The sequence below is a fragment of the Acanthochromis polyacanthus genome, chromosome 8, assembly GCF_021347895.1.
Source record: "Acanthochromis polyacanthus isolate Apoly-LR-REF ecotype Palm Island chromosome 8, KAUST_Apoly_ChrSc, whole genome shotgun sequence".
Taxonomy (NCBI): domain Eukaryota; kingdom Metazoa; phylum Chordata; class Actinopteri; family Pomacentridae; genus Acanthochromis; species Acanthochromis polyacanthus.
Genome location: NC_067120.1, coordinates 28,889,018 through 28,907,311, shown reverse-complemented (window position 1 = coordinate 28,907,311; position 18,294 = coordinate 28,889,018). Strand labels below are relative to the sequence as shown.

Sequence of the window (18,294 nt, the reverse complement as noted above, 5' to 3'; positions counted from 1 at the left end):
GAACTAACTACAGAAGCCTAAGCAGGACAGAAGACACAAATGCAAATATGAGGTTACAAGCCAGAGTTAATTTTTTGTGAGGCGATTATCCAGGACTTGGTACCACAAAGGTAGGAAAGTATACGGGGAGGATAGAACAACAATAGCACACATGGTGCGTAACACAAAACACTAGAATGCCGACACTGCATGATTGAGTGGGGTGGTGTGCATTACACAAGCACATAATGAAGCGAAAATAATACCCGCAGAGAGCAGAAAAGGGGAAGGCTGATTGAAGTGAGCGGTTTCATCGTACATTTGGTGAGTCAGACTGAAGGATACCCAATGCACTTTGGCAAGAAGCTGTTCAGGTGTGCTTCAAGCTTGCAATGTGCAGTGTACTAAGGAGTAGAACTACAGTTTATTGCCAGGTGCATTCCAAAGCAACACACAGAGAATCCAAAGACCATTTCTCAAAGCTGTAAATTTGGTGGGAAACCATTTAAGAAGACAGTCATCCATCCATCCATCCATCCATAGATCCTGCAGACAACAGGAAGTAATCCTGAAGATAACCACACCTCCAGAGAAGAAGAGATTACATTCTTCACTATGGCCTCCTGACCGTTCTCTCTCCCCGACACTCAGAACTGTCAGAACAAAATGAACTTAACAGTTAAAAACCCAAAATTACGGAAATCCAACATCACCAGAGTAATGATCCACCCCCTTGGGATGGACACATCCATGATTGGTTAGATGCTAATTTGAGTTTGGCTCCAAAGAATTGTCTGCATAGGTGAAAGATCCTGGAAAGCAATGATGGCTTTTTACTTTGTTTTACTTAAAGGCATTATGGAGGATGTTTTTTTTGTTTGTTTGTTTAATTTGTCTGATTCACATAAAATGAATATACTGACCTTTAGTGGACTTGTATGTATGGTCTCTAAAAGAATAAAAAAATTAAAAAAAATAACTGTGGACATGGCAGGACCTGAAAAACATCAGCCAATCAATGCGCTCGGACCGAGGCGTTTGCTTTGCTCCCTTTCCTGTCAATCAAAAATTTTCCGGCTCAGGCCTAGTTACGTAGATTACGTACGCCTTGGACTTACGTGTTTTCTGTATGTGTTGCTTTGGTATAGCTTCGTAGTTAGCTGGCGACTTGTTTTGCTCATCTTTTTTTACATAATGGCAGATAAAGATCCAGGGGGACCCAGCTGTAAAAGACAACTTCACGAGTGCTACGCAAGTTTCTGGAGGGGGGCGTTTCTTCGTAAATGTTAAGAGGGGGTAGGTTAGAGGGGGGTGAGGGAGAGGTTGTATGTGCGCATGCGCATGCTACGTTCAAAGTCGTAGGAAATTAAATCTCCTCTAATGCCTTTAAACAGGGGGTTTTCTGCTATTTGACTTAGCTTTTTGGGGGTTCTTACCTACTTTTTTATTCACAGGCTTCTTTTTCTACAGTGAGGGAAATCAGTATTGGATCCAGATTCGTGATTTTGGCCACATACACAAAAACCATCAGACAATAATTTTAATTGTAGGTTTATTTTAACTACAAGGAACAGAAAATCAACAAAAAAATCCATAAAAACAAATTACCTAAAAGTAAAATAATGTGTTTTTTTCTGGATATTTTGTTGATGTTAAGTCTCTTTTGTTGCAATAAACTTACTATTAAATTTATAGACTGCTTGCTACTTTTGTATGTGACTAAAAACATAAAATATGCAGACGATCAAATATTTTCCCTCACTCTATGTTTTACTTGAAGTTGGGGCTTCTTAAGTTTACTTGTTCAGTTCAACACTGGAAATGCTTACTTCATAACTATGAGATTTGACTCTCAATATATTTACGTTGGCACAGTTTTTCTACGCAACTGTGCAAAAGTGTCATCCTGCCTCTGCATTACTTAACCAACTAAGCCGGCAGACCTTCACAGCGACACATCCTGCTGCAGTCCTCTCCCTCCCATTGACATACAATGTAGAGTGTCTATATGCAGGAATTGCTTGTTTACTACGTCATTGGTGCCTTATTATATTCTCATATTTTATTTGCGAAGTAGAGGTCAATGAAATCACAAATTCTGCTTATAAGACTGATCAATACTGTTAGATTTTTAGGATTTTTTTTGTGATGTTTCCTTTTCAGTAGCACACATCCACCTTAAAGTGAGCTTCAAATTAAAAGCTGCACTATCTGTTACATTGGGACTCTATTGAACTCTCTGTGGCAAACATACATTTTACAAAAAGGAACTATGTTTGAAATTGAGCATAAAAACTTGAAAAAAAATATATTCTGTATGCTCAGTAGCCTTCTACACTGATGAAAGGTACAGCTATAAAATAGAACAATAATTGGGTATATTCGTCCTGTTGTACTTTCACTGTATTTTACAGGTCTATGTCTCTCATTTTATTTATTTCAAATCAGGTTTTGCATGGTGTTAATGGCATGTTGTTACTAAACTTAAAATTTGGATTCTGGGAATTCCAAGCAAAATATATATGCCTTAATTGTGACAAAATAAACAAAGAAATAAAGTTCAAATATTTAAGACAGTTAGAGGGCAATGGGAGTCAGGGTGGGGGTTACATGATCAGAATATTTCTAAAAATGGCAGCTACAGATGTGTATAAGTGTCAAACATTTCACAATTAATGGAACCGTCCCTCTGTGTCAAAACATTTGCTTTGGCAGTTTTTGTTTAACCAATGTTCATTTCTGCAACATAGAGCATATTATATAGCTCTGTAAAAACATTATTACCCAACGTGTTTAATGAGTGGAGATGCTCCTAAACTTAATGATGAAAGAGAAGGGAGAATAGTAGAGAGTGCTCTACCTTATAGGGGAAGGTGGATGCTCCTGTGGTCTTCTGTGATGTATTTGTCTCCTCACTCTTCACGCTGTTATTTCTGACTTTGTGTGTGTGCGTGCACGCATGTGTGTTTGTGTGTTCCCGATCATTTTACCATCTGCTCTGGTATCTTATTAAAAACCAAACAGCCTCCTAAGGGTCTGCGTTATGTATTCACACACAAAAACTCAGTAACACGGCTCAATTTATCTCTGGGATCACTTCTTAATTTGTGCAACAGCACTAAGGTTTACAGAGATTGAGAGTCTGGTTTTAGTTTGTCTTTACATTTTTAATGTCTCTTGTCTCAAGTGTTTTTTTAGAATAGCATACCCAATTACTGTCATTCCAAAAAGGAAAAGGAAAATATCAACACAAATCGTCAGAAAAGTGGTTCTCTATCTTTATCCAGTGCGTTTTCACCACTAGTGGAAGAACTGATGTTTTGGGCATGTGCTGTGTTGAAAAGTTATGGTGCTGTGCCAGCATTAGCATCTTGTGGAATGTAAACAGCTGTGACTATAAGAACAATAAGCTTATGTGGAAGGTAAAGAGGCCCGTATTTAACTGTCAGGTATTCCAAATCACCTGTAGAAGCCCTGTAGAAATTTTTTCTAAGCCACCTCCTGACTGCTGTCCTCCACTCCCCTGCTCTGCTTCTGAAGCCCCCCCCCCCTTTTTTTTACCTGCACCTTCATTTTAAAGCAAATTATAAAAAAAAATTCTAGCCAGATGAGTATCTTAGCACAATTTCAAAAATAATGTCTGTGCATGCAAATACGTCTGCAAAATGCACATCACATCCATCACCATTCATGTACACCGGGCATGCACCTGTGTAAACAGGAAGGAGGGGGTTGGTTACTTTGAAAAGCAAAGCAGATAATTTATTGCTTGGACCAGTGATGAGGTGGAACCATTGCTGAAAGTAACATATGAGCTAATGTACTCATGGCAATGGAAAACACAGATTGGAAGTAGCGGCTTTTTCATCTACGGTTTATTTGACAGGAACATGACAAATCAAGGAGGATAGAAAATGTATGGATAGATGCCAGAGTAGTGTGGACGCGAAGTACAAATGAAGCAGAAGTTAAGCATTTTATTGAAAATGTATTACTGCCAATGAAATGTAAAGCTTCCATCTGTAAAGCTCAACCTCAAAAAATTACTCAAAAGGTTTTGTCAGTATCTCACTCTCCACTCTGTGAATTCCTCATCTTCATTGGGGTCAAATTTAGATTTTAATTAAGTTGTCATATTTCCTAATGATGTTATAAGATTGTACTCACTCACCAAAAGTCCTGCTCTGGTTATTGATTAAACCCCTAAAAATCAATGTATTTTAAACTTTCACATATTTAAGTTTTTGGAACTGACAGAATTGGTTCTTATGCTTGTTAAGATAAAACACTGGGAGTTTAAATATGCTTTCTGAGACTATCATCTGAACAGTGCTGCTCCAAACTGGCAATGTTCAGCTATGGTGGTGGCTCTTTATTTTGTTTATATGACATGTGTAAAGTCGGAACAATTAGTAAATCTCCTGGTCTATGTGTCTCTAAACCTGGAACTTTGCTCAGAAGTACACATATTTGTTTGTTTGTTTGTTTGAGTGAAGGTTAGTAATGTCCTCCCTTTGATGAGTTCGCTATCATTGAATGTCTGCACCTGAATCCTGATGTGTCGTCATGACATAATATATATTTTTTAATATTGTTTAGCATTTTTGTCAAGATGTCATTTTTTATAATTATACTAATATTGAACGGGATCTAAATATGATTACAATTAGCTGAGGGGTTGATTGGAATAGGTGACTAACTACTCTGCAGTCTTGTTGACGTACCGACAGAACAATTAACTACACTGGTGAAATCTTGATATACTGACTGGGAGACTTTGGTTGGGGAGATGATTGGTTAACAAGCTGCTACGTGGATGCCGGTCTGCTGATTAACTGATGAAGTTATTTAATGATTCTTTTATACCAAGCTCAAACCCTCTTTCCTTTTATTTCCCCCAACATTCCATTCCTTCCCTCCACATTTTTTCCGCATACAGCAGGATTTGCATGTGGGACGCTTCCAAGAAGGACAAACAATTGCTTACTCCACTACTTTGGGAATAAAGAGATATCCATCCGTCTGACTAAAACCTGTGTCTTTCTAGGTCCAGTGGCAGTCATTAGTGGAGAGGAAGACTCTGCCAGTCCCCTTCATCATGTGAACCATGGGATTGTTAGCCCCTGCACCCTGGATGCTGGGCAAGATGCCGTGGTAATTGGAATGACCAGGATACCTGTTATTGAGAACCCACAATACTTCAGACATGGACACAACTGCAGTAAACCTACTACGTGTGAGTAGAGACATTTAGTTGGTGGAGCCTGCGTGTGTTGTACTATATTTTTGGATTATTGTCAGTTTTTGCAGATTTTAAATAAATAAATAAATAAATATTTTAAATAAATACATAAATCGATGAATATGCCCCAAATTTCTAAAATTAGTTGACTGGTTCTCTTTTTGCCCAATACAAAAAAGGAGAAATATATATTGTGGATGGCTTACAATTTTTTGAATTTCACTGAGCAAAAAAATTAGGTTTTGCTGTTTTCTCTCAATGACTCTACTCAAGTGGTCAAAGCTGAGCTGGGCTCATTAACCCAAGCCATAAGTCCTGTTGTGACGAATCTGGGTGTAAAGATGGACTCTGTTTTTAAGTTAGATGCCCAGATCAGTGCTGTCAGGAAGTCAAGCTTTTATCATTTGAGGCAACTTGCCAAAGTGAAGCCTTTTTAATCTCATGTATATATATATATATATATATATATGTATATATATATAGGGGAATGCAGCTTTTGCTCTAAACCAAACTAATATCACTAGCCAATGGGAAGCAGAGTGGGAGCGGGTCTTAGAACGATATTGAGATCCAGCTGCAGGTGAGTCCATTGTTGTTATGGTTATAGTGATGCAGTGATACAGAAATCTTTAACAAATCCCTGGATCCAGACTATAAGCCACATCACTGCCAAAATCTAATCAGGTGTGAATGTTAGTGTGCTTGTTTGTCAGTATATGTATTATAAAAAAATTGATAATTCACAAACCTTGTCAACAGTTTATAGTTTCCCTTAGGTCAGTGTTAAGTCAATGGAAACTGTTCACAGGGACATTTGATTGAACTGAAAGGAAGGATTTATGAGAACTGTATGCAACAGGTGATCAGTGTTCACCCCTTTAGCCTACTGTGTGACATAATGTATGTCGTGGGAAGGAAAATTGGAAGCTTTATTTTTAGGTGTGTGGTATTTTTATAATAGGTGCTAATTGAGTCCCTTGACATGTCTGTGTCTCTTAGATGTTCAGCATATTAAACGGCGGGACATTATTTTGAAGAGGGAACTCGGAGAAGGAGCCTTTGGCAAGGTCTTCCTAGCTGAATGTTACAACCTGAGTCCCACCAAAGACAAGATGCTGGTAGCTGTAAAGGTAAGAGATGTGTGTGTGTGTGTGTGTGTGTGTGTGTGTGTGTGTGTGTGTGTGTGTGTGTGTGTGTGTGTGTGTGTGTGTGTGTGTGTGTGTGTGTGTTCTTGTACTTGCTACATTGTGAGAACCATTTTCTGCATTTAACTATCAAAGTGAGGACATTTTTACAAAGTGAGGACATTTTGGCCGGTCCTCTCTTTGAAACAGCCATGTTTGAGGGTGAAGACTTGTTTTTAGAGAACAGGTATGAATTGAGGTTTGGTTAGGGTTAGGGTAAGGATTAAGTTTAGGCAATCAGTTGTGATGGTTAAGGTTAGGGTAAGGCTCTAGGAAATGCATTACGCCTATGGATGTCCTCACTAAGATAGAAGTACAAACATGTGTGTGTGTGTGTGTGTGTGTGTGTGTGTGTGTGTGTGTGTGTGTGTGTGTGTGTGTGTGTGTGCGTCACAGTTGTACTTAAATGGACACTACTAATTTCATATGTCAATAATAATTTGTTGTCGCTACATAGTGTTTTTAAAACCATTAATCAAGGATTTATGAAGCTTGGAGAAGAGCTTAGTTCAGTTAAATACAGAGAAAATTACTCTAGGGACATTGCTTAATAATTTTAGCATTGGTTCAGAGACTACAAATGTAAAACAGAAAGTTTAAGTCTCAAACTGTTGGTGTAGAGTTTGAAAGATGCGGGCTTTTATCAGTAAGTGTGGTTGCATTAGTGTTACAACAGACTGAGAACAAAAACATTCTTATCAGCCATTGTGAAGGACTTCCTAGGATATATATATATACATTGATAGTAAAACAAATAATTGGAGAACCGTAAATGAACTGATGGCCAAATGTTTTGTCAGTTAAGTGTAGTGGCTGTGAAGAAAACATAGACTGAATAAGTTCTTCAGGTTTTTTTTTTGAAACATAGTCTGTTTTCCATCTGCTCTCTACCTTTTAATCTAAGCCCAACTAGTTGAGGTAGATGACCATCCTTGAAGTGGCTAAGCTACAATTTGCTGTTGACTCTGTTCATAACAATTAATTGAGTAGCTTAGTACTCCTGTTTACCTCATGCAATCCAAATCGAAAAAAAAACCCAAAAACAAATCTATTCCTTTACCACATACAGAGTTCAGCATTTTTACAATATAATTCACAAAATGATGTGAACACTGTCAGTAAAGCTAATATATGGCTAATCAGGCATGTACTGGATTATTAGCATGACATATAATAAAGAGGCAGGGATTTTGTCAGTACAGCAGCAGTTATTAAAGGAAACATGCCTGACATATTGACTTGTAGCAGACAGATGTTAATTGTAGTGAGGATATAAAGGAATTACAGTTGCATCCTTTTTAATCCTGCAGCACTCATTCCCTCTGCTGCCTTATGTTTTTTTTCCCACCGTTTTTACAGCCAGCCCAATGCGAGATACATTATACACACATAAATATTGTAGACCTCACATTCACTATGTAATGGCTAAGCTATTGGACCCAAGTACAAACACAGAGGCACAAGGCAGAGAGATCGGATAACAGACAACTCATTTTATGGTAGTCAAGGTAAACTGAGGAATGAACGGTGCTATAGAAAACCTGGGCTGACAGCAGAAAAACAGAAGCTAGAACTTAATCAGATAGCTGGAAACCTGGGGCTATTACCTGAGCACTGGGGGGCTGACACTTAGGAAAAAAGCTGGGAACCTAAGGCTGAGGCTGGGCTGTAAGCTGTAAATTGGGGCAAGAATAACAGGGGAGATCAACAGAGACAGATTTAAGGAGTGAGGAGCTGAGCTTCACCAAAGACAGTAGGAGATCTGAGAACAAGAAGTGAGTCTTTCAAGGCAGTTGCAGATAAAGGAAAAACTATTTAACTGAGGGCAGAATACTGCTTGAACATCCATCCATTTTCCTCTACTTATCCAGAGTGGATTTGCGGTGGCAGCAGGCTAAGCAGGCCATTTGATACAGCTCTTTTCCTGACAACAGTTTTTAATTTCTGTCTTTATCAAGTCTCCCCCTGGGTCTCCTCCTAGTTAAACGTGTCTGGAAAGCCTCCAAAGAATTTTAGACAGGAGACATCCTAATAACATACCTAAACCACCTCAGCTGGCTCCTTTTGATGTGAGGTAGCAATGACTCTTTCTCAAGCTCCCGTTGAAAGTTCAGGCTTTTCATTCTGTCTCGAGGAGACAGCCTAGTTATCCTACAGAGGAAAGTCATTTGGCCCATTTGGATCCGCTATCTCATTCTTTCACTGCCCACAGCTCATGAACATAGGTGAAGGTTGGAGCCAACATCAGCTGGTAAACTGAGGGCCTTGCCTTCTCGCTCAGCTCCTTCCTCAATAAATCTCTCCTAGCCCAGAGTGCTTAATCCATTTGTTTCCAGCAGAGAACCATGGCGTCAGATTTGAAGGTACGGATTCACATCCTGGCTGCTTCACACTTAGATGCAAACCACCCTACTGAAAGTCACAGACTGATAAAGGCCACAGACTCACATCATCTGCAATAGGCAAAGAGGCTTTATGATTCCCAAGGACACCTTCCTATAACTTGAGATCTTATCTATGAATATCACAGTCAGACACAAAGGGCAGTCTTGGTGGAGATCATTTCCTGGAAATGTGTTTCACTTTGTGGCAAGGATAAGAAAACAGATTGGTTGTACAAGTAACGGCTGGCTAATAGCAATGGGATTAGTACACCATACTACCCACCACAGTGTTCACAGGGGTATATAATGTTGCCATTTTCCAACTCCACAAAATACACTTGAGATGGCCAACAGCAACTAAACAGCTCCAATTATATACTCAAAGTGCTTTGCATTCACCCATTCACACTTCAATGGTTGCCTGGCATAAGGAGCAGTTTTGAGACTCTTTGACTTCTTGCCCAAGGATACCTCAACGTGTGGAGGGGCACAGGATTCATTCTTCATCCTTGCGATTAGTGGACAGCTTGCTCTACCACAGTCACAGGGGTAAAGAGCTGATCCACTGTTCCACGTCCACTAACAGTAAATATTGAAGGGGAGGGATGGAGCTGCAACTAACCGTGATTCTGTGACTGTTCCACAAGGCTGTGTAATAACAATAAGACATTATTTTTATTTTTATCTTATACACTAACAACAACTGGTGCACATATGCGGCAATAACAGACACTTACTGCTCCCTGGACTTGGAGTATTTATTCATTAACTGCCGCCCCTTCTACCTCCCACAAGAGTTTACAGTAGTAATTATTCATGCTGTTTACATACTTCAGGATGCTAACACCATGACAGCTCTGGGCTACTTGGTAACAGCCATTAGCAAACAACAGCAGGCCCACCCAAATGGAGTTTTTGTAATAGCAGGGGATTTCAACAGAGTCAATTTAAAGACTGTCATCCCAAGTTTTAGCAACATATCCAGTGTGCCAAGATAGGAAAAACACTCTTGACCACATTTATAGCAACATCACGATTTTGAGGCAATATATCTCCCCCACCTCGACAAAACTGAAAATATCTCCTTGTTTCTGACTCCTGCATACAGACCAATTGTTGAAATGATCAAATCAGTTGCTAGCACAATATAGGTATGGCCAGAGGTAGCTTCTGAACAACTGCACGTCTGCTTCAGTAGCGCTGACTGGTCTGCATTTGAGGAGAACAATTGTGACAGCTACATTTCCTCAGTGCTTTTTTACATCAAATGCTGTATTGACCGTGTTACCATCATGAAGCAGTTCCACGCGTTTTCTAACAGCAAGCTGTGGATGAACAGAGATGTACAACTACTGCTGAAAGTCCAAAACACTGCTTTTAGGTCTAGTGACACACAGAAATACAGCATGGTCAGAGCTAACCTGAGATGCGGTGTACGGGATGCTAAAGCAACATAAAAACAGAGGATTGAAGACCACTTTGCCAACTTGGACCCTCGGCGTGGATGGTAGGGAATTCATCACATTACTGGGGGGAATAACATCAGGGGCCTGACCAGCAGCAGCGCTTCTTTGGCAAAGCAGCTTAACTAATTTTTCAGTAATTTTGATGTGACAAGATCTGAGATGACCATCAATCAAGCCCCGGCCGCTGACAGCCTGGCAATTGTACTCCAGTCTACTGATGTCACACACACTCTATAAAATCAACATATGGAAAGCAGCTGGACCGGACGACATCCATGGGCATGTCTTCAAGGAATGCTCTTCAGAGTTAAGTGAAGCATTTACAAATATCTTTAGCCTATCTCTGATGCAATGCAAGGTCCCCACCTGCCTGAAGACATCCACTATAGTACCAGTACCTAAGCTGGCAGACAAACATCTCTCAATGACGACAGGCCTGTTGCATTGACACCTGTAACTAAGAAGTGTCGAGAGAGTCTTGTATGTTCCAGGTATATTTGTGTAGAACTGGTCCAGAGTTCTGCCATTCCATGTCCTAATGTCCACATTCCCATGAAACTTTACGTAATGACCCCAGCCTCAGCCCTGACTAGCTCCCTCCCTCTTTTTGTTTCTCCCATTATCTCCCTCTTTTTGTTCTTCTTGCGCTGCTCACCCTCTCTCTACCTCTCTTCTCGGTCTTACCAGCATGCAGTGAGCTTAATTGCAGGGATTGGAGACAGCTGCGGGGATTGACTCACCCATGAATAATCACCTTGTTCCCTAAAAGCCTGCTTCGTTCTTACATACGCTGCGAGATCATAGACAATGAAATCCCGTTTCCCTGCTGGTCCCCCACCTGCCTCCTGTCTGCTTCCCCAAGCCACTGCTATCTGGTCGCCCTGCATTAGCGACACACCAACCATCCGACACTCCCCGGACCCAGCCAATACACTGGTCCTCGATGTGTTTCCTGTCTGCTTTTCAAAAGCCAGCCTTCCCCTTTAATTTCCTGTCTTATGAGTATCCCAGATTCCTTAGTTTAGCTTTAGTTTATTCATATTAGATATCCATGGTTTTCAATCCTGTTGTTGGTATTGTGGCAGGGGACACTCTGGACAGGTCGCCAGTCTGTCACAGGGCTACATATACAGACAAACAATCACACTCACATTCATACTTACGGGCAATTTAGAGTAATCAATTAACCTCAGCATATTTTGGGACTGTGGGAGGAAGCTGGAGTGCCCGGAGAAAGCCGGGGATCTTCTTGCTGCAAGGTGAAAGTGCTAACCACTACAACACTGTGCAGCACTGCTTGAAGACTCATTCTTTAAAACTTTTTTGAAGACTCCAACTTTTGTTCCAGAATTGACAACATTTGTGACAAAGCTGCCTGATCGTCACTGGCCCTTAGCATGCAGACTGAGTCACAACATTAGTGATTGTTGTTTTTAAGGGTTTTTTGGTAGTTTTGCCCATTTTTTGAAGGGGTCCTATGTCTGCACATGGGTTCCCTAAACCTCCATGAAAATTTAGCAGCACAATCTTGAGATTAGAGTGATTGAAGTGTCCACCTACTATGAATATGCTCTCTGGATGCTTGTTTTGCTGCCTGCTGATAGTGTCATGCACTTGCCCGTTGCTGACATAGCATTTGTTCTGGGGTGGATAGACACTTTGAGCTTTGCAGAGGATTCCCTTGGCAGAAAAAAGAATAGATAGAATAGAATAGACAAACTTTATCATCTGCTCTAAATGGTGACAGAAATTTTCCTTTGACAAGGCTCCAACAAAAAAATGCAACACATTTCAAAACACACTTAATACACAAGCTCACAAAGTACAGATATCTAGAGGAAATGTTAAAAAAGAAACAGCAGCCGATAAAAAAAAAAAAAAAATGCAGTGTTCAGTGTCTTGTTTCATTTTGTTTATGGTGGGAATTCCAATGGAAATAAAGGATTTTTTGTAGATGTTTTTACGGGCCAGTGGGACTTTATAACATCTGCCTGATGGAAGTAACTGGAAAGAGTGATGGAGGGGTTGAGCGGGGTCCGCTGTGATCAGAGTAGCTCTCCTGATCACAGAGCGGGTATACAGTTCAGAGACATGAGTTTGTGATGAACCAAGGATTTTGCTGGCTTGATAAACAATATGGGAGAGTTTTGTTTTCTGTTTCATGGAGAGGGAGCTGTACCAGGATGAAATGTTGAATGTGATGATGAATTCAATGAGTGAGGTGTAAACCAGGGTTAAAATGTGTCTGCTGACTTTAAAAATCCTCAGTTTCCTCAGCAGGTGAAGACACTGCTGTGCTATTGCCATAGCATACCCAAAGAGTCTGCATCTAAGGAATAACAACTCCCAGTCTGGGCAGCAATTTCTCCCAGTCCTCTGGTCTGTGCACCAGTTGTTTACATACACACACATGCTGCCTCTGTTCATTTTATCAGAGTCCGATGTGCGACCTGCCTGCTCCATGGCTGAATCAGGGCTATCACAGTGACACAGCTGTCCATGTGGTGGTTGTTAAATCCACAGTTTGATGCGGTCCATTTTGTTGACAAGAGAAAGGGCAAGTTGAGGAGGAGCGTTTGTAGCAAGGCCCGTTTGCATCATGGGCGATTTTTTTGTCAGTTTGTCATTGCCAGGTGGTTTATCTCCTCCAGGATGAAGCTTAGTCCTTCCGGTGCACATCTGGAGCAGGAGTTTCTCAAGTTAAGGAGCTCCATTCGTGTGAAAATCAATTTTTTGCTACTAAATGTGCGAAACTACCTTGCCGCTGTGTCTGTGCACGTCGCCATCTTGAAATGCTCCAAATTGCCCATCTGCATCCTGTAATGTTTATCAAGATAATAGTTATGATTCAGCTGTTAGATTCTGTGTTCTGTCATTGTGCTGCACAGTTTCTTTGTAAATATGTAAACCCTACTTAAAATATGTCAATATTATAGAGTAGTTAAAAAGCATCTCTGTTGGGAACAATTGGGGAGTTGGGGAGCAATTTGGTGAAGGCACTTGGCTGCCAACTTTCTCATGTACTTCGCTTTACAATTTCAACAAATATCAGTTACAAACTGAAATGTCCATTAACATACAACTTTAGTGGTTTTGTGTGTAATTCTGCACATCAAACAGGTGCGTTGTAACAGAGTCAGAGTTTATCAACTGTATTAAAATCGTGGGTCACATAGTGGTCATCCTCAGTCTAAGTTCCAAGCTCCAACACAGCTGTCAGAAAATTATATTTTATTGCTTGTAAAGTAGTATTGGATAATCATTTTTATTGCACAAACAGAATTTTCAATATTTAAGAAATCATAAACAAACTGGGCTGTTCGTTATTTGGATAGTTTGTAAAGCTGTTGTTGGCTGCATTTGCAATTTGTATATCTCATTGCTGGCTAAAAAGGATTTAGGATACTTACACGAAGGAGCAATGTTTCCATGACTGGGGCTGTACTACAGGATAAATACAGAAGAGAGGACTGTCCCCACAGCTACCACAGTGTATTCTTTGATGCAGCCATGATTTGACCATGTATTGACTGCATATTCTCTCACTTCTTCTCTTTCCAGACTCTGAAGGACCCCACTCTTGCAGCCAGGAAAGATTTCCAGCGTGAGGCTGAGCTGCTGACCAACCTTCAGCACGAGCACATCGTGAAGTTCTACGGAGTGTGTGTCGATGGAGACCCTCTCATCATGGTCTTCGAGTACATGAAGCACGGAGATCTCAATAAGTTTCTCAGGTCAGTTCAGTAAGACGGTGCGGGAGGCGTGCGTCTTCTGCAATCCAATCTGCCTGGCTTATCATAAATTCCAAATAAAAATTATGCGTACACTAATATTTTTTATCAGCTCTGATCCAACAGAAAATCTACATAGTGTTGATGCTGGAATGCACCAACACTATGTTGGTGCATCCCCCCCCCCCAGTTCCTAAGTTATACAATATCCCACCACCAAACTCCTGATAATGGTTCCAAACAACCTTCCCTACACAACTGTGATAAGCTATTTCTGTTGTCTGGATTTTATGGTGAGATACATGAAGAAAATGTAAAAATTAAACTTGGTATAAAGACCAGTATACATTTATTTTTAAAGTATTATCATATCAAATGATCTGGGGTGCCTAACTGAAAAAACAGCATGTAGTATGTCTGGCTAGTCCTCTAATGACCAAAATCAGAGTTCAAAAGAAAAGAAAGTGAAAATACCTGAAAAGTAGCCTAGAATTCATAGGGTTAACTCTTGCTTCACAGAGTGATGAGATTTAAAAAAATGGATATACAGTGGCTGACTGCCCAAAGCCACTGATATAAGGAGTATTTGGATTATTTACTTTCCAATTTAATCACAACTTGCTTGTATATTCTCTACACATCAGTTCTGTTGATTTCATTAATGCTGAACTCACTGAAGTTACAATCTGGGAATAGAGTGGCAGCAAAAAGTTGGTCTAAAAGATCCAAAAACTTAAACAGTTAGGTAGTCAGACAATTTACAAACAACTTTCCAGCTTAGTCAAACACAGGTAGAGGAGAATACAAAGGTAAATAGTAATTTTATGACCTAACCCTGTTTCCCAAATATGTTATATAACTAAACTACATTCCCAGTTGTGTTTGAAAAAACATATTTTCACCCCAAATTTTCTCCAAATAGCCACAAAAGGTACTCAGTGAGGTTGAGAAAAATGTAATTTGCAACTTGTTTGAAGCTTATTTTACATTTTCACACTTTCTAGTCTGATATACATGTTCCAAAGGAATGACATTTCTTTCAATATGCAATTGAAAACACAGTTAGTTATATAGGAGCATATTTTGAGATGGAGCACTTCTTTACAGTTCAATATTTTTTTCTCTCATGTTCAGTGTTGTATGAAAGAGATTTTGTTCCATTTCTGTGATGTACAGCAGACTATTTGTAGCAGTGATATTATTGTGCATATGCTACATAAAGAATGTGACCACTTTAGTAATAAAATAATTAACAAAACTGGGCAAGGGGTAGCCTAGTAGCAATAAAAGCACATTTTAAAAGTATTATAAGTTGCTTTAGTTAGATAACTTTTCACTATAAACATTTTCAACATATTACAATATTAAATCAACTCATAAAATGATGTTAGTCAGCAGATTTAAGCTACTTCTTGTTAATTATGGTGTAGGGTATTATTGTATATGTGACTTCATAGATGAACATTTTTCCCTCAATTTCACTGCATCATCTATTCTACTGGTCTATTTAGACAGTCAGGTTACTTAAATTATTGTCAAATTAATAACTATGAAGTACACATTATAATAATTGATGTGGTAGATAACCTCCTGTTTATCCACACAGTTACCCATCCCCATTGCCTTGTCAGAATCTCACTTCAACTGGTTGAAAGTTAGCAACCCTGTTTTTTCTGTTCTATCTGGCATCTGTTCTTCAGCAGCCACTTTGAGGTTGTTGGTGCACACTATTCCTGAATACACTATTTAAATGATCAACCCATCACAGTATATTTTTCTTAACATTTCTTATATTTTCTGTATGATTTCACAGATTTTTTTTTTCCATATTGCTATGCAAATTAAGATAGTAAAGGTACATAGAGAGCATTTAAACTATCTATCCATCCATTTTCTATACACTGCTTTAACCACACAGAAAGATCCTGGGAAGGCAGGACACAAGCCGAGGACCTTCTAGCTATGAAGCGGCAGTGCTAACAACCGAGCTACCATGCATTTAAAATATGTTATTGTATATATTATTACTATCATTTGGAATTCTTATCTGTTATCCCATTCATAGCCGTTTGAATTTTTGGTAACACTTTATAATAACTATACACTATTAAGCATTAGTTAAGCATTGGTTAAGCATAATTTAAGCATTAGTTAATCCTTAAATCCTCATGAACTCATCATGAATTCACCATTAGTAATGCATTACAAAGCATAAGTAAAGACAGTTTTAAATGTTCAACTAACACATTATTAAGCATTAGTTAAACATTAGTAAAATGCTTGATTCATCGTTAACTCATCATTTGTAACTAATTAGTTATACGTGCTTAATTAATCATGAATTCATGATCTGTATGGCATTTATTATGCATTACTAAGCACTTAATAAACCCGGTTAACCCTTTCAGCTTCAGTCAATTCCAGCCGTTTTCAGTACAAAAAAAATCGCTAATATTCTATTTTTAAATAAAAAAAATTACGAAAAATACAGGGAATATTGGACGGGCATCGCGAGGTGCATTTCCTTGAAAATGACCGATTCGGGGATTTTATACCGACTTCAGGACATGTTTTGGATAAAATAGTTTACTGGCTTGTGTCATCTGGATGTAAAAGGTTGGATTGTGGCCGTTTTTTGTGGAATCTTTTTTTGTGTGTGTAATAATGAACCCGGAAATGTGAGTCGCGCTGTGTGCGTTGAAGCCGTGTATAGAGAACGGATGGATGAATATTCGTTTTTGTCGGACAAATGTGTTTTTCTCACCCGCTGTAGTAATCGCATCTGAAAGTGGTTTATACTGGCGGATTCAAGAGAATCTAAGCTTTCCATCGGCGTATAGTGTTTGTATAATCGTGTTTGCAGCCGTCAGACATTCTTGAAATTCCTATGCAAATTAGTAGGTGTACCGCCGGCGGTACACTGAAGCTTAAAGGGTTAAAAATGTTTTGTTGCTCATTGATAACCTCAGTTGTTAATACTTTATAAAGAGTTAGCAACTGTGTTAGTATATGATTTACAAACACATATTCATACTCAATGAATAACTTATTAATGCGGTTACTACTCATTAGTTCAGTATATTCCGTGAGCCCATCTAAAGTGAGGACTATCTATGCTTTATAAAGCATTTATAAATGACACAGAAGCAAAGATATACAAAGTGTCAGTTTTATTGGTCCCAAACAATACAAGCTCTTTTAAATACACACTTTAAACAAATACAATCTATAAAATTTCAAGTAAACTTGACAAACATCTTCAAATAACAACAGTCTGTGATCGTATAAAATAGAAAAATAAAATACAAGCTCTTTTAAATACACACTTTGCAATCCTTAACATTTCAAGTAAACTGGTGAACTATCCCTTTAGGGCACACACACACCAGAGGTAAGTGGCTGCCTGATTCTGGGATTCCGCCAGTGCCTTGAAGTGCACAAAGTGCTTTACAGTAAAACAAATATACCGTTTTCAAATATTGCAAGATAACACTAGATAATTTCTGCAACCTGTTTGCCTCTGCGATCAGCTGTCATCTCTCCAGCGGGTTCTCTCTCCGACTTCCGCATTTCAGAAAAATAAAAAAACCCGCGCGGTCTCGCTCTCCAGAACCGCGGAGGAGGCTTGGACTTGTAGGACTCTGGGACGTGTATGACGCTACTGCGCATGCTCGTACCGTCAAAAACGCAAGTGCGCATGCTCCAAAATGCAGACGTCACGCTGGAGAGATGAAAGCTGATCGTAGAGGCAAACAGGTTGCAGAAATTATCTAGTGTTATCTTGCAATATTTGAAAACGGTATGTTTGCAGCGTGACGTCTGCATTTTGGAGCATGCGCACTAGCGTTTTTGACGGTAAGAGCATGCGCAGTAGCGTCTTACACATCCCAGAGTCCTACAAGTCCCAGCCTCCTCCGCGGTTCTGGAGAGCGAGACCGCGCGGGTTTTTTAATTTTTCTCAAATGCGGAAGTCGGAGAGAGAACCCGCTGGAGAGATGACAGCTGATCGTAGAGGCAAACAGGTTGCAGAAATTATCTAGCGTTATCTTGCAATATTTGAAAACGGTATATTTGTTTTACTGTAAAGCACTTTGTGCACTTCAAGGGCACACACACACCAGAAGTAGGTGGCTGCCTGATTCTGGGATTCCGCCAATGTATTTCAATGGGAAACGAGCGGATTCCTCCACCTGCAACTCTTACCTTTGGCAGGAGGAGGAGTGCACTCGTTTCCCATTGAAATGCACTGGCGGAATCCCAGAATCAGGCAGCCACTTACTTCTGGTGTGTGTGTGCCCTAAAGAGATA

At 39.6% G+C, this 18,294-nt stretch overlaps 1 protein-coding gene across 1 annotated transcript in view; it reads left to right on the top strand.

Annotated features, from left to right (window-relative positions):
• ntrk3a (neurotrophic tyrosine kinase, receptor, type 3a) overlaps nucleotides 1-18,294 on the top strand; it is a 163,079-nt gene that overhangs the window by 121,649 nt on the left and 23,136 nt on the right. The window contains exons 13-15 of the mRNA XM_022212044.2: nucleotides 5,027-5,215; nucleotides 6,221-6,351; nucleotides 13,817-13,989. Of these exons, the coding sequence (XP_022067736.2) occupies nucleotides 5,027-5,215; nucleotides 6,221-6,351; nucleotides 13,817-13,989 (493 nt within the window). The remainder of the gene's footprint in view (nucleotides 1-5,026; nucleotides 5,216-6,220; nucleotides 6,352-13,816; nucleotides 13,990-18,294) is intronic.